Source organism: Rhincodon typus, chromosome 23 (genome assembly GCF_021869965.1).
Source record: "Rhincodon typus isolate 14 chromosome 23, sRhiTyp1.1, whole genome shotgun sequence".
NCBI lineage: Eukaryota > Metazoa > Chordata > Chondrichthyes > Orectolobiformes > Rhincodontidae > Rhincodon > Rhincodon typus.
In genome coordinates this window covers 29,799,376-29,824,411 of record NC_063354.1, presented here as the reverse complement: position 1 = coordinate 29,824,411, position 25,036 = coordinate 29,799,376, and the positions used below count along the sequence as shown (strand labels likewise).

The window sequence follows — 25,036 nt, the reverse complement described above, 5'->3', positions numbered from 1 at the left end:
GGATTGCAGGTGACAGAAGTGGTGGAGGATGATGCACTGGATGTGGAGGTTAGTGGGGTAGTATGTGAGGACCAGGGGGAGCTCTGTCCTTATTTTTAACTGGGGGAGGGGGTTTGAGGGCAGAAGTGTGGGAAATGCAAGAGATGCGGTTGAGGGCATTGTGGATCAATGGAGGTAGGAAGTTGCAGTCCATGAAGTAGGAGGACATCTGGGATGTCCGGGAGTGGAACACTCCATCTTGAGAGCAGATGCAGCGGAGGCAAAGGAATTGGGAGTGAGGGATCGCATTCTTGCAGGAAGGTGGGTGAGAGGTGTTGTCATCAAGGTAGCTATAGGAGCCGGTGGTTTTTGAAATAGATGACAGTGATGAGACGGTTATCAGAGATAGAGACGGAGAGGTCCAGGAAGGGGAGGGAGGTGTCGGAGATGGTCCAAGTGAATTTGAGGTTGGGAAGAAAGGTGTTGGTAAAGTCGATGAACTGTTCAAGCTCCTCATGGGAGCATGAGGCAGTGCTGATACAGTCATCAATATAGCGGAGGAAGAGGTGAGGGATGGTGCCAGTGTAACAGAGGGAGAGAGACTGTTCCATGTATCCTGTGAGGAGGCAGGCATAGCTTGGACCCATACAGGTGCCCATAGCCACCCTTTTAGTCTGTAGGAAGTGGGAGGAGTTAAAGAAAAGGTTGTTGAGGGTAAGGACAAGTTCTGTTAGACGGATGAGGGTGTCGGTGGAGGGGGACTGGTTGGGCTTGCAGGAGACGAAGAAGCAGAGGGCTTTTAGGCCATCTGTGTGGGGGATACAAGTGTACACGGATTGGAAGACCATGGTGAAGATGAAGTGTTAGAAGCCGGAAAATTGAAAGTCTTGGAGGAGGTGGAAGGCACAGGTAGTGTCCTGAACGTAGGTGGAAAGTTCCTTGGACTGGGGTGGGGTGGGAAAAAGCAGAGTAGATGTAAGCGGAGATGAGTTCAATGGGGCAGGAGCAGGCAGAGACAATGGGTCAACCAGGACAGTCAGGTTTGTGGATTCTGGGAAGGAGATAGAAACAGGCGGTGTGGGAACAATGAGGTTGAAGGCTGTGGGTAGGAGGTCTCCTGAGGTGATGAGGTTATTAATGGTCTGGGAGATGATGGTTTGGTGATCAGGCGTGGGGTCATAACCAAAGAGGCGGTAGTAGGAGGTGTCAGAGAGTTGGTGCCTGGCCTCCGCAATGTACAGGTCAGTACGCCATACCACCACCGCCCACCCTCTCTTATCAGCGGTTTGATGGTGAGTTTGGGGTTGGAGCGGAGGGCTGCACATTCTGATGGGGAGAGGTTGGAGTGAGTGAGAGAGGTGGAAAGATTGAGGCAATTAATGTCACGACGCCAGTTGGAGATGAAGAAGTCAAGGGAGGTAGGAGGCCGTGGGGTGGTGTCTCGGAGGATGAGCCTCATCCCATGTCCAAGCCTCCCTCTCAACCCCGCCTCCTTGACCTGACACTACTTGTCCACCTTCACTCCTGCCTATCCGAGCCATCCTTCCCACTGACCAATCCCCACCATCCCACCTACCTTTCGCCAGCCCCACCCCTCCTCCCTCTATTTATTTCCCAGCTCCCTTCCTGATCCCCGGTCCTGATGAAGGGTGTAAACCTGAAACGTCGACTTTCCTGTTCTTCTGATGCTGCCTGAGCTGCTGTGTTCCTCCAGCTCCATACTGTACTGATTCTGACTCCAGCATCTGCAGTTCTTGCTATCTCTCATTGTGATAGTTCCCTTCTTTTATGTGATCAAACTCTGTAAATGGGAAATCAGTTAAGCGATTACTAAGGAACATAATTTTGTGTTAAAAACAAATTCCTTAATTTAAATAATAGGTAACTGGTGAAATCAGTTTGTCAAGTTATGCAGTTATAGCAGTTTAGAGAGACACACATTCCCACTGAGTCACAGAACAGTATGCTAGGGGACTGCAAAACTTAGGACTCTGGAGGACAGACAGACAGAGCTGACCTTGTTTCAAGTATCAAAAATTGGAGATATAATGCTGTTCTTTAGAACTCTGTGAATATTGATTTAGACTATTTAATGTCAACCCAATATAGAACACAGGAGAACCTTTTCCATTATCCTTTTACTAACTTTCTTGTAATAACCCAGCTGCATCTAGTGTTGATACAGAGGATGGTCGTTTTAAAGCACTTGGTAAGTAGAAACAAGAACAAAGGTAGGAAGTTGTAGAATTGTCAGAATATCTTAAGTTAGTATAGACAAGCATTAAAATTAAAGTAGGAAACCTTCTAGAGTAGATGGGTGGGATTGGATCCCAATCAACTTAAATTATAAAATAGTTCAACAACAACAATAAAGAACTGGAATTACAACAACTAACTAAGTTATAACAGAACCTTTCCATGGACTATATCAGAGCACACAACAAAATCTTTACAGCTCAAAAACTGATCAGTCAGCCTAGTAAGACCAATGTTAACACTTTCCATAAGCTTCCTGCCAGCGTTCTTTATTTAACCCCAATAGCTTTTTTCTTACATGTTTATCCTTTAAATTCTTTTATGCTATTTACCTTAACTGCTTAATGTGGTGGTAAGGAGTTCCACTTTCTAACTCTTCTCTGATCTAAGAAATGTCTGCTGACATCCCTCTTCAACTTATTGTATTTACAATATCCTCATTCTTGTCTTGCCCACAAGTAGAAACAACTTCTCTATATTTACTCTCTCAAACTTTCAAAATCTTAACGTATTCTATCAGATCATTCCTCAGTCATATCTTTACAAGAGAAAAGAGCCATACACCCTTAAATCTTTGCTGGCAGGTATACCCTCTCAATTCTACTATTGGTATTCTCATTTTACTCTCAAGAGCATTATTACAAGTATACTCATTGGCACAATCAAGACTACATATACATTAGATGTAAAACATATTAGTGTGTTCTGCAAACACTGACTGTGAATGTGACATGAAAGAGTCCTAGAGAAACTATCGTCAATAGGAATCAGGACAGATCAGAAGATGGCTATGATTATTTGAGGCCCAAGATATCACTGCTGGAGTTCCTCAGAATAGTGTACTAGGTTAATTGATGTACAGGTGCACCATCACAACCCTTGTCTCCAACATAAAGTCAGAAGTGGGGATGTTTGCTGATGAATGCTCAGTGTTCAACACTATTCATGACTCCTCAAGTGAAACAGTTCGCGCTGCATGTATCAAGATCTGGACAACTTTCAGGCTTGGACTGATAAGTGGCAGATAGCATTTGTGCAAATACCAGGCAATAACTTTTTCCAACAAGAGGGAACCTAACTATTGTTTCTTGCATTCAATGGACAGCACTGAATTCCCCACTATCTGCATCCTGGGGTTTACTATTGACCAGACATTGAACAGACTGACCATATAAACACTGTGACTACAAGATAGGTCAAAGACTAAGAATTTTCTGGCAAGTAACTCACTCCTGATTCTTCAAAACCTGTTCATTGTAACCAAGTCAGGAGTGTGATAGAGTACTATGCACTAGGCTGGTGGGTGCAAATTCATCAACACTCAAGTGGCTCAACACCAATCAGGACAATACAACTTACTTGATCATCACCCCATCCAACTGATCCAACCTTTTTGCAAGAAACTAACATGACATTGCCACAAACAAAATAGAATTTATTATTCAACAAGAAAGTATAATCATGATATGTTGAGTTAGCCTCTATAATTGTTGGCTTTCCCACATTACACTGCTGGATGTGCATCAAGGTTTTAGTGGTTTGATTTAATCTCATGATTTCTTGAGCACCTCTTGTTTACTTCTAACTATGTTCTCTGTCTCTCTCTTTACCAATTGCCTGAAGTATTCCTACTTCATTGAATGCAGATGGAGCCAGCCTCAGATTCAGTGGGAACAGACCCACCTCATAAAGGTTCAGGATTGAACCTTGCTTCAGTCCATGTTATGGAGTGGAGACCAGGGCTCTGACTATGAATTCTATGTTGACATCCAGCAGAATATCAGGTCTGGTGGGAATGGATGACCCAGGCTCATGCTAGGACGTATGGGAGTCCATTATGTCCTCCTCCCCTATGGAACTAACTATTCTATGAGCTGCTATAATGATGGTAATTGAGTGATCCTGACTGGCTTGTCAGACTGTTAATATGTCCAAAATCCTTCCACTGCTCCATATTGTTCTTCAAAGGATGAACATGAAGATTGGAAAACAACATTATTCTATCAGCCTTTAAATCTTGCCATGAATCTCCAAGTGTGAAAATATGGAAACAGTGACAACCATTGCAGAAATATAGGTTGGTTTTCCCAGAGGGTTGCTCCCAGATTAGCCACCAAAATGTGTTTTTCTCTGAAAATTAAGAGTGCTCTGTAATTCCATATAAATGCACAGTCCTACAGAGCCACGAAGTATCATCTTTTCATCCGGAATGAATAGTAATAGGCGTTGACTGTATGAAAAGTTTGGATTGGAGAACTTAGTTTTATCAATGTTGCTTCAATGCTTTTGACCCACAAGTAAGTGTTTTCAGGAGATTGCTATCAACTTGTGAGTATTTCTGAAACCATGTTTAACCATTGTCTGTTTTAGATTTTAAAATGACCTTACAATCATCAGAACGCTTTTTATATGAAAATGCTAGTTTGTAGCTAGTCTAAAACCAGAATCATGAGACATTTTGCAAAGGGCTGTGATAAAAGAAAATGGAGATTCCATTCTCCAGTTGTCATGTAGGCACGATGGCACGTGTACAGATGATACTGATGGACCTGCTTGTACAGCAGTGTATTTCATGCAACCAACAAAGAGAAAGCTTTCACAAAATTAGCAAAACTGAACTCTGCAGTTAATCTGGAAAAGAATCAGCAACGCTGAAGAATGACCATTTCCTTTTCATTGTGAAATATGCTCTTGGTTCAAGCGGAGTACCCTTGCCTCTGAGTCAGAGGTTATAGGATTTTTTAAATTCATTCAGAAACGTGGCATCACTGGCAAGACCAGCATATTTCCGTTTGATACAACTGAGTGGCTTACTAGTTTATTTTGGAGAGCAGTTAAGAGTCAGAAGCATTGGTGTGCATCTCGAGTCATATATAACTAGATTGAATAAGTACAGCAGATTTCCTTTCCTACAGAACATAAGTGGACTAGGTAGGTTCTTATAACAATCCAGTAGTTTTGTGATCACCATTATTGACACAATATTAATTCCTGATTTATTTAATTAATTAAGTTTCAGTTCTGCAGCTGCTGTGCTGAGATTTGAGCTCACGTTTGAACTCTATAGATCGATAATCCAGGTTTCTGGATTACACGTGCAGTGACAAAGCCCTATGTTACCCTAAACCAGAATTCAAGCCCCAATCTGGACATAATCCAGGCTGACACTTCAATGCAGTACTGAGGGAATATTGCCTGACAATTTGGTGCATTTGGTTAATTATATTTTGCCCAAACTAAAACCACAGCTACAAAATAATTGTGCATCATTTGGAGACATCTTTTAAATGCAGCAATAGAAAATGGTCCTGTTTTTAATTACCAAAATGAAGGTGTTGCCACTGCCAAAACAAAATATTCAGTTCAAAAGTGGTCTCGCAAGTGAAAACAAGTAAACTTATCTGTGGGGTTTAACAATCTATTTTATTTTCATAAATTATTAAAATAGCATTTAATAGCAGGAGACACCAATTTGAACCATCAGAACTTCAGAAAGATTGTAAACTGACAGCTGAGTGCAGTATAAATATTAAACTTCTATATTCCTTCCATAGGCACATGGGTATAGACATTTTCCATTCCGGCAATAGAAGTCATAAGAGCTGGAATTCCATCCTCATTCTGCACTTGATCAGCCAATCTGAGCCTAGGCAACATTTAGATTATGGTTAGAAAAAAAATCAGCCAGCGTTTCTGCCTCTAATCATCACCCCACTGACTGCTGCAGGAAACCCCATGTCCATATGCAGGAAAGCCCATGTCCATTTCAAATTGGTGAACACAGATCAGCACTTTTAAGGACAGGAGTAGCTCAGGGTGGAAGAACTAAAGTGAGTCCTTACTGTGGAAAACCACTACACCATATAGAGATACAATGACTGTTAAAGTCCTGAGATGTGCACCTTCAATCTGCCTCCTGCCCCCTCTCCCACCACATTCCTTAAAGCATTGATTTAGGCTGAGATTTATATTTCTGGGCATTCGCTGCACTCCAATATTTCGTCCACGTAGTCATTCATCAACTGAGATGCCAGAAGCTGTGTATAAGCATAATGTTTGACATTTGGAAGAAGGTACTGTAATCCCAATGGAGCAAAATCCTGCCTTCACTCATCATACAATTCCCAAAATAATTTACAAAAAATTGTGAAAATTTTGGTGCATTTACCTCTTCCAGGCTAGGACAATCAAGACTTATTGTAGCACACTCAATAGCTTTGCTGTTGAGGTCAATTACTCAGCACAGATTTCAGATCAAACCCAGGTCCCACTTTAGCTGAGTAGCCACTTAGCCAGAAACTACCACATGGTGTTTTGCAATTGCTAGGGGTGGGTGGGGGCTTAATGGAAAATAAAGAAAAATTGAAAAGAATTTTTAAAAAAGATACTGAGCCCAGGGAGGAACATTTGTAGAAGTTACTAAGCTTTATCAAAAGTATGGGTTTTGAGAAGATTTTTAAAGGTGATAAGTTTAAAGAGGAATTCCAGAAACCGGGATTGTTGCAGATGAAGGCTATGCTGTCAGTCACAGGATAAAGGGATGAATTGAATAAGTCAAGATATAATGATTCTGGAGAGGGTATGTGGCTGGAGAACATTTAAGACATAGTAGGATGAGGCAGTGAAAGAGATGAACATGAGAAGCGAATGTTTAATAATCCATGTGATATTCAGTGGGAAGTGGGTACATATATTAAAGAGTTCTAAAAATCAAAGTTTATATAAAGTGTAAACTGCACTGTTTATTTAAAATGAAAGCCACTGGTTTAGGTGTTAGGTATGTCTGTCATGTCAAGGGCAGAGCATGGAAAAATCTTTTTCCGTCTTGGACAGAGTTTTGTTTAAAAACATGTAATTGCCAAACAGACATTTTTGAAACCTGGAACTTAAGATATTTCTCTGTTCCTTTCCTGTCCATTAAAAATTCCTTCCCATAAATTGTCTACGACTGTCGTAATATCATTGCCAAACAGAAATCAAAAAACAAAGTAAAAAGGATGACAAGAAAACAACTGACAAAAAAGGAAAGAAAGGAACTAAATCTGCTGGGAAAGAAGAAGAGAAGGAGGTATGATTGCTTCTTTGAATTCTCTCTTCTGCTTTGTTAAATTGCTAGCTTTGCTTTTTGCTTTGGAGTCATGATTAGTTTGGAATTGATTATAGGGCCATAAATATTGCAGACAGCATTATGAGTAACCTGTAGCCAATATAATCTGTTTTAAGATCCAGGTAAAATGCTTGACACACTTTCTCCACCATATTGTGTTGAAATCAAGGCATTTCATACCATGTCCTAATTCTATTTGTTTTTTCACTTTAAGGGCTTAACAGTATGGAACTCCCCATAGTTTTCCTTTCTGGTTCCTAAACTCCAAGCATGGTTTATTTTTTCTATTTTTTTGATTTGTCTCACCTTTCCATTCTGTCTTCATCCCTATGACACAAGACCATTGCAACTAGCAGATGAGACATTTATCTCAATGGTCTAAGTCAGGTTTCAAGATGAGAAAATAAAGTCTATTTCAAACCTTCAAAACCATCATTTGAGAAAAGTCAGGCCATCTCAAAGTGGAAGTGATTCCTACTCCCACCACTGGATTTAGACACGATAATAGAAGTCACAAAAACCTGCATTGAACATGCAACAGGAATGAACCTTAAACTTGAATGGCCCCTGTTTATTCTCCACACAAGTAGTATCCTTACTTTATATCTGACCTCTTGCCTTATCCCTTTGACATGTACTGAATTCTTAAATGTTGACACTGTCTCTGATACAATCACCTGGTCTGGCCATAAATTTCATACCTTGACAGTTCTCTGTATAAAGCAAGTATTTAACTCCTTTTGTTGAAGATGCTCATTGGAAACAATGGGCTAACTTCTACATTCTGTTGACAGGCCAGAGAGACCGGGTGCAATACCATTCCCATTGCCTACCATTTTAGGAGGTGTTAGGTTAAATGCTTGCCCTTGGCTAAATAGCCATGCAAAGGCTTCTTCTTTCTCCATCATCCCCCAAACAATTTTTCCCAGGACTGGTGCCAAGAGTGAAACCCAATAGATTTCACTGCTTGTGAAAACATTATTTCACCCAAGGTCTCCTGGTTCCCTCCTCTCCCATTTCTTTTCCCTTGCTATTCTGCCATTCTGGCCTCTCCAGGACCCTTGCACAGTAACAGTAACCTCAGCATCTGGTGACACAATTGTGAGAAGAGAGCTGCGAGCCATTTGATTGACCACCACCTTTTAGGATGTGGAATTTTCTCCCTACATGGGGGCAGATGGTCTACCTGAAGCTGTGATTGGTGCAGGGCTAGTCAGCACAGTAGGTCTGGGCTCACCCTTGACATTTACACTGGGTTGTGAGGAATACAGCACTGGTACAGTGGAACATCCGAGCTAGTCTCTTTCTACCTACACTGGCCTGTCCTTAATATTTTATAACGCATGTCAAATGCATCCTAGTCTCTAGGCAAAAATAGACATTTTTTAAGTTCACTTTATTTGTATTTTCTTGCACCAGGGTGAATTTATACCCTCTCATTTGCATTAATATTTTCCCTATTGTGTTGGAGTCTAAACCATATGCAGAATTCCAACCATTTTTTATATAGATTCACTGCAACATCATGATTTTTGTATTCTATAACAATTGCTCTGAAACCTATGATACCATTAACATTTTTATGGCTTTGCCTACTTGAGGTGTCCCTTTTAATGACTTGCAAGCTGAAGTATCAAGTTTGTCTCCTTTGCCAAATCACATTACTTTCTACCTTTAACAGGTATTTGTTTTTAAACATCGGTATGTACCACCTTACACACTCTGAAACTGAATTCTACTTGTCATCTTTTTGCCTGAGTTACCAACCTATTCATCTGCAGCTCTCCTTGATCGTCAATATTATTTACTAAGCCTGATATTTTAGTACCATCCATGACATGTACAAATTGTTGCGTGGTGAAAGCAGAATCCTGATCCTCAGTACTGCAACTGTAAAGCATTACTAACCTGCACCATTTTTTCTTGTAGAAACGACCATCTGCCAAAAAGTCAAAGGCCAGAGATGATAAAAAATATATCAGTCCCCCATCATCCAGAGCCAGCAAGCAGCCAACAACATCCAGGGAAAGTCCTGAACCAGATCTGAATCAGGAAGACCCCATCCTACAGCAGATATACAGAGAGAAATTGTACATAGAGGTGAGAGCCTCGGAGTTATTAAATTCTTTGTTATATCAACCAGCACAGTGAATGCGAAGAAACCTTTATTAAAATCCTTGTTACTTATGTTGAGGTGGCAGGGTAAGACAAGACAATGAAGTTTCATGTTTTAAAGCAGAAATGTAAGCAACATTCCATCTTTCTTGCTGTTGGAAGCAGAATTACACATTTTGTTTGTTCCTTTGGCCTGATTTTGGCTAATCTTACAGTCAATGGTGAAATAGTGAAGTGATCCTGGTACAATCAAAGACAAAGTTGCCATAAACCCACTGTTCATTAAGTGGTAAGTTTAACCTGAGGGTCATCTCACCTAAGGTGAGGCTGAGAAGGCATGGTCTTCATGGTGACTTCAGCCGATGTGAGAATTGAACATGCACTGTTGGTATCACTCTGCTTTGCAAGCTAGCCATCCAGCCTACTGGGCTAACAGGCATAAATAATGGTTTCTTAGTTGTTTTCCTGAAGATGTCAATTAGGCTCACCTTTACATAGTTTGCTCAAATAAAGTTAGTAATACTTATAATTTAGTTTTCTATTCTCCAAACTTCCAAAAGCTGCTCATGCGCACTTAGGCAGGGAGCTATCAAATCTTCATGCATCAACAGCCAGAATCCGTTTTATTTTGAGATAACACAGCCAAAAACTCAGTTGAAACTCGATCGCCTTCCCCATTAGGTCCCAGTTACCATTCAACATTTGCTATCTGGTTGACCGTAAGATTTTTTTCCAGACTTGCAGGTACCAATTCCCAGATACTGACCTTGTTAATAGCCAACTTCTGCCATCTGTTTATACATAATGCTCTTTTCTGGTTCAAAGCATCTGTGGAACGTTTTGAACAGGAAACTACCTGCAATTAACTTCCAGGCCTGGCCTCATGAATAAGCAAAAGCTTGTTTAGTTTGTTTTCCCACTGTCCAAAAGTCATCTTCAGCTTATAGTTCACAGCTCCAAACCAAAATTGATAAAAGAATAAAATAAACATAGTAAAAAATCAGTGAGGGCTCTAACAAATACCTATTGAGAGATTTTAACGTACTGTCTTTGAACAAAGTGAGTTTCAGGCTCAGCTGTGATAGTCACAGTGTCATTCAAAAGTCGCTGGCACCCATTGCCTGGACTCATACTGGGCCATGGGACTCAGGAACTGATTTCAAGCAGGCTTCATATTCCTGTAGATTGTACAGAGGGCAGGGTGTGCAAGTCTAGTTGCCAAAAATGATTAAGTGTAAAGATGAAATACTGCGGATGCTGTAAATCTAAATCAAATACAGAGAATACTGGAGAAACTCAGTGGGCCTGACAGCATCTGTGGAGAGAGAAACAGAGTTAACTTCAAAAAATAATAGCGGACTCGAAATGTTAATTCTACTTCTCTCACCATGAATGATGCCAGAAAATTATGTGTTCACTGAGAACCATCATATGGAAATGTTGCCGATGCATTATAACTGTGAACATCAGTGGAGCTAAATTCACGAAAAGATCAGACATGATCTTATCGAATGGAGAAGCAGGCTCGACAAGCCAGATGGCCTATTCCTGCTCCTACTTCTTATGTTCTTATGTTCTTGTTTTGCGTTTCCCCTTCTTCTTAGGGTGTTCACAGGTGCTCCCTCTCTTTTTGTAAATATACAAGGCTCATTTATTGAACATCCACTTGCACAGACGTGCAAGCACAGTAACTTTCTTTTATTTATTCATGGGATATGAGCATCCCTGGCTGGACCAGCATTTATTACCTAAACCTAATTGCCCTTGAAAAGGTGGTGGTAAGTTGCCTTCTTGAACCTTGCAGTCCATTTGGTGCAAATAGACCCTCAATGCTGTTAGGGAGAGAATTCCAGAATTTTGACCCAGCAACACTGAAAGAACAGTTTCCAAATTAAGGTAGTGAGTGACTTGGAGAAGAGCTTGCTCTTTGCCCATCAAGATGATTGTGATCATGAGTTTGGCAAGGTGCTGTCTGAGGAGCCTCAGAGAATTTCTACAGTGCATCTTATAAATAAATACTGCTGCTACTAAGCATTGGTGGTGGAGGGAGTGAATGTTTGTGGATGTGATGCCAGTCAAGCAGGCTATTTTATCCTGGATGGTGTCAAGCTTCTTGAGTATTTTTGGAGGTTCACTAATCCAGGCAAATGGAGATTGTTCCATCAAATTCCCGACATGTGCATTACAGATGATGGACAGACTTTGAGGAGACAGAAAGTGAGTTACTTACCGCAGGATTCCTAGCCTGTGCTCTGCTTTGGAGGCACAGTTTCTATATGGCTAGTCCAGTTCAATTTCTAATCAAGAGTAAGCCCCAGGATGTTGATAGTCGGTGATTCAGCAATGCTAATACCATCTAATGTCAAGAGGCGATGGTTAGATTCTCTCTTATTGAAGACAATTGTTACATGTTAGTATGTGGTATGAATGTACTGCCACTTGTCAGTCCAAACCTGGATTTTGTCCCTCATGATGCATTTGGACATGGACTGCATCAGTATCTAAGAAGTCATAAATGGTGCTGTACATTTTGCAATCATCAGCAAACATCCCCACTTTTGAACTTATGGAAAAGTCATTGATGAAGCAGCTGAAGATGGTTGGTCCACGCAGAGGAACAGCTGCAGAGATGTCCTAGAGCTCAGCTAACTGACCTCCAACAACCACAACCATCTTCCTTAATGCCAGGTATGACTCCAACCACCAGAGAGATTCTTCCCGGCTCCCATCGGCTTGAGTTTTGCTCGGGCTGATTGATTCCACACTTGGTCAAATGTGGCCTTGATGTCAAGGGCTGTTATTCTCACCTTACCTCTGGAATTCAGCTCTTTTGTCCATGTTTGAACCAAGGGTGCAATGAGATCAGGATCATAGGATCAAAACTAAGCATTAGTGAACAGCTTATGGCTAAGCAACAGCTGGTTTATATCACTTTTGATGACACTTGCCATCACTTTCCTCATGACCAAGAATAGATTGATGGGGCAATAATTAGAACATAGAACATAGAACATTACAGCGCAGTACAGGCCCTTCGGCCCTCGATGTTGCGCCGACCTGTGAAACCAATCTGAAGCCCATCTAACCTAAACTATTCCATTATCATCCATATGTTTATCCAATGACCATTTAATTGCCCTTAAAGTTGGCGAGTCTACTATTTTTGCAGGCAGGGCATTCCACGCCCTTACTGCTCTCTGAGTAAAGAACCTACCTCTGACATCTGTCCTATATCTATCACCCCTCAATTTAAAGCTATGTCCCCTCGTGCTAGCCATCACCATCTGAGGAAAAAGGCTCCCACTGTCCACCCTATCTAATCCTCTGATCATCTTGTATGTCTCTATCAAGTCACCTCTTAACCTTCTTCTCTCTAACGAAAACAGCCTCAAGACCCTCAGCCTTTCCTCATAAGACCTGCCCTCCATACCAGGCAACATCCTAGTAAATCTCCTCTGCACCCTTTCCAATGCTTCCACATCCTTCCTATAATGCGGTGACCAGAACTGTACGCAATACTCCAAGTGCGGCCGCACCAGAGTTTTGTACAGCTGCAACATGACCTCATGGCTCTGAAACTCAATCCTCTACCAATAAAATCTAACATACTGTACGCCTTCTTAACAACGCTATCAACCTGGGTGGCAACTTTCAGTGATCTATGCACATGCACACCGAGATCTTTCTGCTCATCCACACTACCAAGAATCTTACCATTAGCCCAGTACTCTGTATTCCTGTTACTCCTTCCAAAGTGAATCACCTCACACTTTTGTGTCATTGTGTCCATAATTGGTCATGATGGACTTGTCCTGCTTTTTCTGTACAGGATATACCTGAGCAATTTTCAACATTGCTGGGTTGATGTTGTAGCTGTTCTGGAACAGCTTGGCTAGGGGTGTGGCAAGTTCTGGAGCATCTTCAGTATTATTGCCAGAATGTTGTTTGGGCCCACAACCTTTGCAGTAATCGGTGCCTTCAACCATTTTTTGACATTACATGAAATGAATCAATTTGGCTGAAGCCTGGCATCTGCAAGTTTGGTCCTTTTGTTACCTTTAGACTTGATTATTCAAATATGCCCCTAGCCAGAATCGCTTTTGTATCCTTCATAATTCTGACATTGCCCATAATTTTGTTGCTAATGTCCTCACTCTCACCAAGTCTTTTTCACCCATTCCTGTGCTCATTAATTTACATTGGTTCCTGGATTAACAATGCCTTGATTTTAAAATTCTAATCCTTGTTTTTAAATCCCCCTCATTCCCTACCCTTTCTCTATCTCTGAAATCTTCTCCAGTCCCACAACCCTCTTTGTGTCTGTGTTCCTTCAATTCTGACCTCTTAAACATCCCCTATTTTCAACATTCCACTATTGTTATCCACGCCCTGGGGGCCCTATGCTGTGTCATTTCCTTCCTAAGCCTCTCCACCTCTCTGCATCTCTTAGAAAAATTAAGTTGCTGGAAAAGCCGAGCAGGTCTGGCAGCATCCAGCATCTGTGAAGGAAAAAACAGAGTTAACATTTCGGGTCTGCTGACCCTTCCTCAGAATAGTTCTGTTCATAAACATTAATTCTGTTTTTTCCTTCACGGATGCTGCCAGACCTGCTGGACTTTTCCAGCAACTTTGTTTTTGTTTCTGATTTAGAGCATCTGCAGTTCTTTTGGTTTTTATTTTCACTGCATCTCTTTCCTCCTTTTAAGGTTTTTTTTTAAAACCTGCCTCTTTGACCAAGCTTAACAATAGATGATTATCTGGCTCAGTACCAAATTTTGTTTGATAATACTCCTGTGAATTGAATTGAATTTTTTTCATACATTAAAGGTGTTTAAGTTACTTTTGGAATAGCAGGTTCCAACAAATAGGAAAGCAACAATGTCAAAGTGCGTTTAACAGTGAAGCATTCCCTCATTACTATACTGGAGTGTGAACCTAGAATTTAGGCTCAACTCTCTGCAGTGGAATTTGAAGCCATTACCTTCTGACTCAGAGGAGAAAGTATTATCACTTGGCAAAACTGACATCTAAAGAAGATGGATATTGCACCTTTCCTTTAAAAACCTTAGGGATCTTTATTAAACATTTATTAAATACTATTGTGTGAATTAATCTTCCATAAGAACAATAGAAATAGGAAGGGTAGACTAGTCAGCTCCTTGAGCCTGATGCATGATTCATTATGATCATGGCTAATCTCCTATGTCACTACACTTACCCACATGATCTTCATACCCCTGATTATCTTGAGTTTTCTACAATCTGTTGATCTGCGGTATGAACTGAGTAGCTAAATCTTTCTGAGATAGTAGGAACTGCAGATGCTGGAGAATCCGAGACAACAAGGTGCAGGGCTGGATGAACACAGCAGGCCAAGCAGCATCATAGGAGCAGCTAAATCTTTCTGTTGTGTAGAATCCCAATGACTCATAACCCTTTGAATATGGAAATTTCTCATTTCAGTCTAAATGTCTGACTACTTACCATAAGGCAGTAATTCCGTTAGGCAGCTAAGGAAACAGCCTTTCAGCATTTACCCTGTCAAATCCCCGAACAACATTAAGTTTCAATTACATCAACTCTTATTTGTCTTAACTCCTGGAAATAAGGGTCTAGTTTTCTTAACCTCTCTTACTAGGTCAATTCCCTCACCCAGAAAATGTCCAGTGAACTTTAATACTACTCCTTCTGTAAGGCAGATATGTCCTTCTTCAGGTAAAGAGACCACAATCTGTCCACAGTACTGTGTGTGGTATCTCCAAGGAATACTGATAGGGAAAATTGGTCTATTATTAGATATGCCAGTAATAGGGCATTTAGAAAATGTTATGTTTGGACAATGACAACAGATATTTAAGAAAGGGAAGTCATGTTTGACAAAATGGTTTAACTGGCCAATTATGTGTTCCTGACTATGGAATCTTGGTGCTACAACTCACTGCCCACTGTTGACTCTACCCCAGATACTAATGACTGAGTCTGTCACTGAAATGAATCCCTGAATCATGAAATCTCTGTTTCTCCCCTTACAGGTCTATGGATTGATAAAATCTATGATCAGCGAAGCTTCTTCTCTCTTTGAAGATCTGAAGGAGCAGGACACAGAGCCTCTGGATAAATGTGTTTAAGTGTATAAATATCTGTAGCATGGTGTTGATTTTGTTGTTTTATTTGATTTTTACATACTTATGGAAATTATATTAAATTTTCTTTAAAATCCCCCCCCAATTTTCTTCCTTTTCTGTAAGTACTGGCACTTACTAATAACAAGTATAGTGCTAACCTACACCATATTTTTCTCCTTCAAATCATCATTGCTTATTTTGCAATGTTTTGGGTTGAAGACATTTTAAAGAGTTCATTGGTGACATTCTCCTCCCATTTGCCTTAGATCCTTTTATCTCGAATATGCCCTTTCTCCCATCCTTCTCTGTAAACAATATCAACACTTAGAGACTGTTACGTGTAACCCTTATTCTGCTACTGGATGTATTGTGTCACTGTGCCTTCAAAGGTCAAGCTGAATGTATACACATAGGAGTAAAACTTCAACTTTAATACTATACATACTTTTAATTATAACAGCAAATGAACAATGTCCAGTCTGGCTCTTGATCATCATAGTAACAAATTGATGCATTCAACACGAACATGGGAGTCCTTGCTTCTCATCATCCTCAGTTATTGTTGCTCCTTTTACCTACTCCATTCACAGAATATGCACTACTTTAAACATATCTACAGTGCTCAATTTCCTTCCCACCCTATGGTTTTTTCATTGTCAATTTACCCTGCACACTTAACTGAAACTTTCCTTCGGAAAATTAAGTTGCCTAGCATTGCAGTCACATGGGTAAGCAGACGTCATTCAGGAGGTGAACACAGGCCCTTCAACAGTTACCCAATGAAGCTATACATTATTGTCCACAGAAAGATAGAGTAGTACCAGAAGCCAAAGATTCAAATTAATAAAATTTAAATTTAACATTGATATCAATTGGTTATTCAGATGAAAATTAAAATGTGTTTGGTTTCCCCTCAAGCGAATCTAAAAAATACAATAGTAATTTCAAGAAAGAAGAGGGCTTTTTATTCTATTTTGAGTTAATATTGATCTCTTAACTAAGCTCACTTAATCTTTCTGGATGGATGAACAAAGGTGGTTTCTTCAACCTGAATATCTAAATGTTCCTTGGTGATAAAGAGAGCATTCCAAGTTAGGTGGAATGGCAGAGAAACACAGGTAATCAACTACGACCACCCACACACTAATCATCCGCTGTTCTGTTTCCACTGCTTAAGACCATTCTGAGCCAGCTACATATGAGTGATAGTGAGGAAACAGGGGATTTTAGACTCTAAGCCCATTTCCTTTCTGTGCTGCTGCTTTCTTTGCTACTCATCAATTAGCAAGGATGTTATTACACACGTCTAAAGCAGGTGGGACCTGAACCCAGGTCTCCTGGTTCAGAGGTAGGGGCAATACTACTGCACCACACAAGCCCTCCTGAGCTATTGCTGAGTTCACAATGGTCATCAGCTCTGGCTGGATAGCATCCTCTCTTCAAATATGTTCAAAATATTTACCACATTGGTCAGCTGTCATGGCTAGTCAGTAACTTCCTAATCCAATTAAAAATGAACAAGCTCTTCATTACCCAATTAAATGTTAGCTAAAAAATATTTTTCTTTTCCAACTTTTGATAGCTAATAAACAATGGCATTATAAAACCATTAACCATGGATAAAGATTAACTAAAGGCTGCTGGCCTTCATCATATTCAAGGTCCAGCTACAATAGGGGTAGAAGTTCTGAGGAAGGGGAACCGGACCCAAAATGTTAACTCTGATTTTTTTCTTCACAGGTGCTGCCAGACTTGCTGAGCTTTTCCAGCAACTTCTGTTTTTGTACAATAGGGGTGGAAAGGGTTCAAGACCCACCAGCTCCAGTGGTGTATCATAACATACCTGCAGAGGTTGATTCATAATATCCACTACAACAGAACATCTGCAAGGAGGAACTCTGAAGTCTCAGTGCACAAACAATACTTAATTTCTGAAACAAAGTTCAACTTCTAATAACTTCCTATAATCAAAGTGCAACTATTTCATAATGAGAATTTTTCATCCAGATAACAGCTGAATCTGGACTGGATCAAATCAAATACAAGTTATGTGAAATTGCAGATTTTTTTTTAATTCTACCGTGAGATGTGAGCGTTTCTGGCAAGCCTGCATTTATTGTCTATCCCTAACTGCCTTGAAAGAATGATGGTGGGACATCTTCTTGAGGCACCTGCAGCAATTTTGGCCAATGGTGTAGCTTGCTCAACCATTTCAGAGGGCAGTTAACAAATTCAACCACATTGCTGTGTATCTGGAGTTGTATCTAATCCAGACCAAGTAAAACTGACATTAGTGAAGAAAGAGATTTTTTTATAATATTGAATAATACATCATGGTCATCCTCACTGATAGTGTTGCATTGGACAGTCAGTATGAGTTAAGTGACATCACAAGATAAGCTGAATCTATCTCTATATAAAAAGACTGTTGATGGGATGAGCTAGCTAGTATTGTTATTCCATTCCACTGGTGTAGTACTAGATCCATGCAGCTAAATAGTAACCTGTACTTACTTTTAAATCCAGCTTGATGTCTCTCAAGAGACTACCATGAATCTCAGATATAATGCAAATAACTTAAATAATATGCATTAAAGCTATTCTGTTTACAATGACCGAGTCTCACTTCTGCTGAAACCTTCATATGGGCATCCTTCCCTACATGGTATAAGTAACTTCGCCTGATACCAATAAGAAGGATTAGTGGCAGTGAATCTACCCAGTGCATCTCAGATGGTACCAGCAGACACAATAGATATCATCCCAGCAGACCTGATGTCTGGAATATACCACTCTGAAAGTATGTGAATTTTGTCACATATCTCGGGGGCTAATTTTCAATTCCAGGTTTATAAATAATCAAATTAATATTCCAGCAGCAATCAGAGTGAAATTTGAACCCATGGCCTCAGAGCGTCCAGTGACATTACCACCAGGCCACCTTTTCCCCATGTTTGGGCTTTGTTTAAAACCACTTGAAGTATTCTAGACCTTTGATAATGGTTTAACAGTTCCTTTACCTGAAGCAATCCCTGTTAGAATCCCTACTGTGAGGGGGCAAGCGCATCAAGTCTGCACCATCGCATGCAGACCCACCCCCTACCCTCTCCCCATAATCCTGCATTTCCCATGGTGAAATATACATACCTAGACACTATGGCAATTTAGCAATCTACCAATCTATCTAACCCTTTGTACTATGGGAGGGAACCTACACAGACACAGGGAGAACATGCAAACTCCACACAGACAGTCAGCTGAGACTGTAATCGAAGCTGTGAGGCAGCCGTGCTAACCACTGAGCCACCGTGCCACCCTTATTCTCACTTTCCATTTGAAATGGCAAAATTCTTTGAATGCACTAGTCAAAGGTATTTATTACTTTATGCCCACATTTTCCAGTGAACTTATGCTTGTAATCACATAATTCTCGTGTGTGATCACCATCTATTTAAAGCCAGAAGCTTGCCCTGCTACTGCAGGAATACGAATTCGATTAAACAGAAGAAGTTTCCTTTATCTTATGGACTTCAGCGTCACGCGAAATGAATTACTTTTCCCATCACATTATATTATTCTGCCAATACCTTGAGGTCCCTTATCCTTTCAGTTGTTGATCGACTACCCAGCATTTTTGGATGGTTCATTTGAAATTCATTATTCCCAGGTTTCCATGTTCACTCTTGAAAGTTCAACCTGGCAAAACTAATGCAGTGCCAACAGATTCTAGATACAATTTGACACTTGCACCCCGATAGAAACTCCAGACAATTTTATTCTCTTTGTCTCAGATATGTTACTTGCATCTTATTTATATATCATGTCATACTTCGGGCTTCTAAAGATCACCCTGCAAGATTGGGGAGATTGCTGTGGAAGATTTGGGAGCTGTGATGACTCTGAAAGAAGCCTTGCCCAGAGGGGTCTGTTTCCATTTTTCCATTTGTTCAGGGGATCCAGGATCAGTTCAGAAGCTCTGTCTCAGGCACTGATATTGGAATGGGCTGTGCGAGATATTCTCTAGTCCACATGTAAAGGGCACAGGCTCAGTTGATACATACAAAAGCAAAGGCTACAGTTCTGAACCCTGTAACATCCCACAAGAAACAGCCTTGCAATCACAGTGCCTGCCAACCACAACACTTGTTTCAATGAACCAAATTTGGACCTGTCACTTTGCCTTAGATCATCAGCTTTTAGTTTTATTCCATTCTAGATAAAATATTTTAATGCAGGATATACTAGAAAAGATGTTATATGAATGGTTATGCTTAGAATGGATAAGTCACTTGTGCCAGTTGGCTTGCATCCCAGGTTGCTAAAGGAAGTCAGATGCAGATAGTGAAAGGTTTTGTACTGGTGCACTTTGTTAAAGCTCATAATCATCTGCTCATCCCTAGATATGGGGTAGATGCAAAAGAATTGGAGAGTGGCAGATATGACATCCTTATTCAAACAAGTGTCTAAGGATACTGCGAACAACTACAGGCCAGTCAGTTTAACATCAGTGATAGGTAAGATTTCAGAAGAAATAATCAGGGAAAAATTAACAGGCACTTGGAGATGTTTGACCGAATTAAAACAGGCTCGCACTGATTTGCAAAAGCTTGACCATGTTTGACCCCCAAGTTGCTCTGTCCCTTAAGTAACCTTTAGAACTGTACCTTTACTTTATGTTGTCTCAACTTATCCTTCTGCCAAAGAGCTGCACATCACTTCTTTCCATTAAATTTCGTCTGTCACTAATTTGCCCAATATGTTAGCCTATCTGTGACCTGTTGCAATTGGTACCATCCTCACCATTTGAAGGTAGCAGGACATAGTGACAGAGTAGTTAGTGAAGCATATGTGATCTTGGACTTAATAAGTAGGCATTAAACACAGAACCGGAGAAGTGATGAATCTCTATAAACTTTTGTAAACTACACTTGTTAGAGTATTGCACCTTATTCTGGTCACCACAGTTTAAAAAGGATATGAAGGTTTTGATAGGGTGAGGGAAGGTTTGCTAGAATTGTGTTTTTTCCCTAATGCAAAGTTACCATTTGCCACTTTGTGTACACAGGACCAGCAAACAATGTAGGTTCAGTTTAATCCAAGATAAGTTTGCTCACCAGATAGAATGACCACAGAAGTTGATAGTGAAACTTACAGAGGAACATATCTACTTACCCTTACACTTGTGTGCTGCAACCTAGACCTCCTTTGGCTGCTGATAACAAAGTATCAGCCTGTTTCTTGGTTGGTGAATATTCTCAGCCCTTAAAACAATATCACAACAAGAATAGTTCCAGAGATAAGGGATTTTAGCTACAACGTCAGATTGGAGAAACTGGGGTTGGAACTGGCTTGAGAAACAGTTCTAAAGAAGGGTCACTGGACACGAAACGTTAACTCATTTCTCTCCACGGATGCTGCCAGACCTGCTGAGCTTTTCCAGTGATTTCTGTTTTTGTTAGAGAAACTGGGGATGTTCTTTTTCACAGAATCACAGAATTGTTACAGTGCAGAAGGATGCCACTCTGCCCATCACACTTGCACTGGCCCTCTGAGCATTTTTATTTTGTGCCAGTCTCCTCCACCACACTTCCAGATCATGCATTCCAGACTGTTGCAAAGTTAGGTGGTGTACGTATGGATTGGAAGGCAGGACGTTATAATTTGGTGTTTATAAAATGTTGGTGTTTGTATTGTAAAATGATGGTATTTGTAAAATAGTATGGGGAAAGCACTGCATGGTCCCTTTAAAGGGTGATGTGCTTTTTCTACACTTAGAGATTCAAAAAGGTTGTCTTTGGGTTTGCAGGTGCACAGAGCACCTGAATTAAAACATTTGTATCAAAAGGCTATACTGTTAGCAGGAAAAGCAGCATTTTTACCAAGACAACAGGTTTTTGAATTTAGCCAGTTAATTTAAACCAGGCCCTCAGATATCAAAAACCAATTAAATTTAAATCTGACAGTTTTGACAACAGAGGATCAATCCTATTGTTAGAAATTGATATGTCATCAAGGGTATAAAAGATGAGGGCATTTGGAAAATCGGGGAAGAGCCAACTGCCATCTGCCAAAAGAACAACTCTCAGCTCTAAAAGAAAGAATCATGGGCTCTCACAGAATTCTCTAAGCCTTACAGTAAGCTCCATCTAAATTAAAGGTACCAACAGCACAAATAGTTAATGTTCCTGACAAAAGAATTCAATGGAGAAGGTGTTCCTGACAGAAGGATTCACCAAGAAGGTGTTCCTGACAGAAAGGTTCACCGAGAAGGCGTTCCTGACAGAAAGATTCACCGAGAAGGCGTTCCTGACAGAAGTATTTGTCAGAGAAGACACAGAACATTCTGGAAGATGTAACCTGGCTGTAATTTTGAGAGACTAAATTCTAATTCTTTTTATTTTATATAATTGGGGCTTGTATTTATTGGAACTGCATACCATTATAACCTTGTATTATTTGGGAATAGTTAGTAATTAGAAGGGATTTATTGGTTTGTTAATAGTTTAGTTAGTTTGTTCACTGTTAGAGTTAGATAAATAAATTGTTACTTGTTGATTATAAAGAGTGTCAGGGTTTTAATTTTATTTAACCACTCCTTTTCTTCATAGACCATAACCATTTGATTGTGAGAAAATTCTTTCTTGCATATGTTTCTTCAGCAAAACACTTTATCATTGCTGTCATGGCTGTCATTTCTCCCTGTCTACCGTCTAATCATGACCCAACATAATTTTTAAAAACTTCTATTGAGTCCCTTCTTAACCTTCTCACCTCCAAGGAAAACAGTCCACTTCACCATTATTTCCTCACAACTGAAGTGTCTCATCCCCTGGAACAATTCTTGGAGCAAAGGAGGTTGAGGACAGATTTGTTCGAGGTGCACTAAGATTTTTACAAGATATTTCACTTGTGTGGGGAGGAGACCCGTGCCATGCAGGAAGACCAGTAACTTTAGCTGCATAGATTCATATGAAAAAAGTAGGGTTCCTCCTTTTCAGGCTTGAGGTGCAGTGATAGTGGACTACCTCTGGGCTACAGGTTCTGGGTTCAAGTCCTACCACAGGACTTGATGACCATGCAGGTATGTAATGCAGCCAAATCTGCAAATTATTTTGATACACCCCATGGTAGGCAGTAACGGCAGGGCAGACAAAACCATATGGTAGGTACAGTCCACCAGCCTCCCCACTTTCAAAGACTCCAATTTCAGGTTTTTGGCATGAGCAAGGGTCATCCTCATGAAGGGACTACCATTCCCACACAGTTCCTGTTCAGTTCTCTTGCACCAATCAAAGCAAATAACCCACAGTTCATCTTCCCCTTTTAAACCTCTCCTTATCTCTTAAACCTATCTCCTCCCCTTTCTTTCTCCCCACCACCGCTCCATTCCAGCCATGATGTCTGACCCAGAATTTACCTGGGATTCTCCATGTGGCGGAACAGCCTGTTGTCCCAGGAGCACTCAATCTTGTTGGTGCTGATAGGACTGCAGAGCTGCTTGCCTCTGATAGGGGTAGAATTCTCACCTTAAACATTTAAAATTACTCCCAGTTAAACTAGTGTAGCCATAGGGATTGTAGTTGCAACCCCACCACCTGCCTCAAAACTTTTAGTTGAGGGACGCAGTGCCTTGTTAAATCCAGCCCCATAAGATTGAGCTGCTTGAATTGCGTCTACAACAGCCTTCTTAAACTGCAACGCTCACACCACTCAGGACAAATCCTGTCTGACAAACCCGAAACGTCAGCCTTCCTGCTCCTCTGATGCTGCTTGGCCTACTGTGTTCATCCAGCTCTACACCTTGTTATCTCAGATTCTCCAGCATCGGCAGTTCCTACTATCTCTGACAAAAGCACCACCTGCTGGGACAAAGAGGATCTGCTCTGTCCATGGGATAAGGTTTCAGCCTTTAGGTAATGACCTCAGTTCAAAGTTTGTATTTATAGTTGCAACATACCAGGAATGTTTAAACATGGCTTTTCTTTGTATTTGCATTCAAATCTGCCCCTCATATATTTGCTCAGTCAACTGAGTTCACTTTGCTCCTGTTGGTAACATTCCTAGGGAAGGTACATTACAATTTAAACACAGAGTAAAACTGCCTCTAAACAGATCCATCAAATACTCCCATCTAGGTTTTTTTTTAATTCACTTGTGGGATGTGGTTGTCACTGGCTGGTCAGCATTTAATGCCTGTCCCTCGCTGCCCTTGAACTGAATGGCTTGCTAGGCCATTTCCGAGTACAGTTGAGAGTCCACCCCACATTGTTGTAGGTCTGGAGTCACATGTAGGCCAGAACAGGTAAGGATGGCGGTTTCCTTCCCTAAAGGGCATTAGTGAACCAGATGGGTTTTTCCGACAATCAGTAATACTGATTGTAATCAGTAATACTTCCATGGTCATAGGTAGATTCATATAAAGTTCCTTCTACATTCTTCTATCAAACACTCTCAGGGCCCAGAGAGCACAGTTTAGATACAAAGTAAAGCTATCTTTACACTGTCTCATCAAACATTCCCAAGGAAGGTGTAATCAGTAGCAAACACATATGTGCACAAATGTTCTGTAGCTGGATTGAATCTATCTGTTCTCTCCAGGTGTAAAGCCTATAAATCTCAGTGCCAGTCCATATTTATGACTTTCACTCATTTTAATGACAGTCCTTAGTTAGGTTTGCAGTATGGGTCATTCAGCTCATCTCTGTCTCCAGTTACCACCAACTTGGTTCCCAGCTAATGATGTAACAGAACAGTGGTGGGCATATGGAATGCACTGCCAGCAGTGGTAGTGGAGTCAGATACTTTAGAGACTTTTAAGCGACTCTTGGATAGGCACATGGAGGATAGTAAAATGTAGGGTTTGCAGGGTAGATTGATCTTAGTAGGATAATAGGTCGGCACAACATTGTGGGCCGAAGGGCCTGTATGTGCTGTACTGTTCTGTGTTCTATATTCTCGTTTGTTGACCCCTCTCAGTTGCTTTCTGGAATATACTAACCATCCTGTGTACAGATAAATCTATGGATTACTTTCTGTTCCCTATTAGATCATTTATATTATTTCTTTAGTAGCCACAGGACCTCTTTTCCACAGAACATTATTTATTAATAACATTTTGATGTGACCATAAATTTATTATGAGCGTTATTTGATTCAACATCTAAGACACTGTTGTTTGAAGGCTTGCTTTTAGTGTAATGGAAGGTTTAGCCCTTTCTGTTCCTTCCTACACCTGGTTCTCTACTTGCCTGAAAATGTTAGCCAGGAATTTCTGCTATCCTTAGGAGAGTTTTGGGAACAGATCCTGAAAACAAATCACAGCTGCTGACCCACTTTGGCCTTCAATTCATTGACTCTGGACACTCTCTGGTACTTCTCCCAAGCATCATTTTGCACCTGTAGGTCTGAATGTGTGTTGACATTGTATTGGACAGTGAAAGGAAAGAGTGCATAC

General features: G+C 40.6%; 1 protein-coding gene across 3 annotated transcripts in view; it reads left to right on the top strand.

Annotated features, from left to right (window-relative positions):
- The window catches only part of LOC109911826 (mycbp associated protein), a 91,708-nt gene extending 76,031 nt beyond the window's left edge, over positions 1-15,677 (top strand). For 2 of the 3 annotated variants that reach the window (XM_048610921.1, XM_048610920.1), the window contains exons 17-19: positions 7,209-7,303; positions 9,272-9,442; positions 15,490-15,677. In XM_048610921.1, the coding sequence (XP_048466878.1) occupies positions 7,209-7,303; positions 9,272-9,442; positions 15,490-15,585 (362 nt within the window). In that variant the 3' untranslated portion in view covers positions 15,586-15,677. Of the gene's footprint in view, positions 1-3,858; positions 3,894-7,208; positions 7,304-9,271; positions 9,443-15,489 lie in introns of those variants that run through there. The other variant, XM_048610922.1, reaches the window with a different exon arrangement.
- The last annotated feature ends 9,359 nt before the right edge of the window (positions 15,678-25,036 follow it).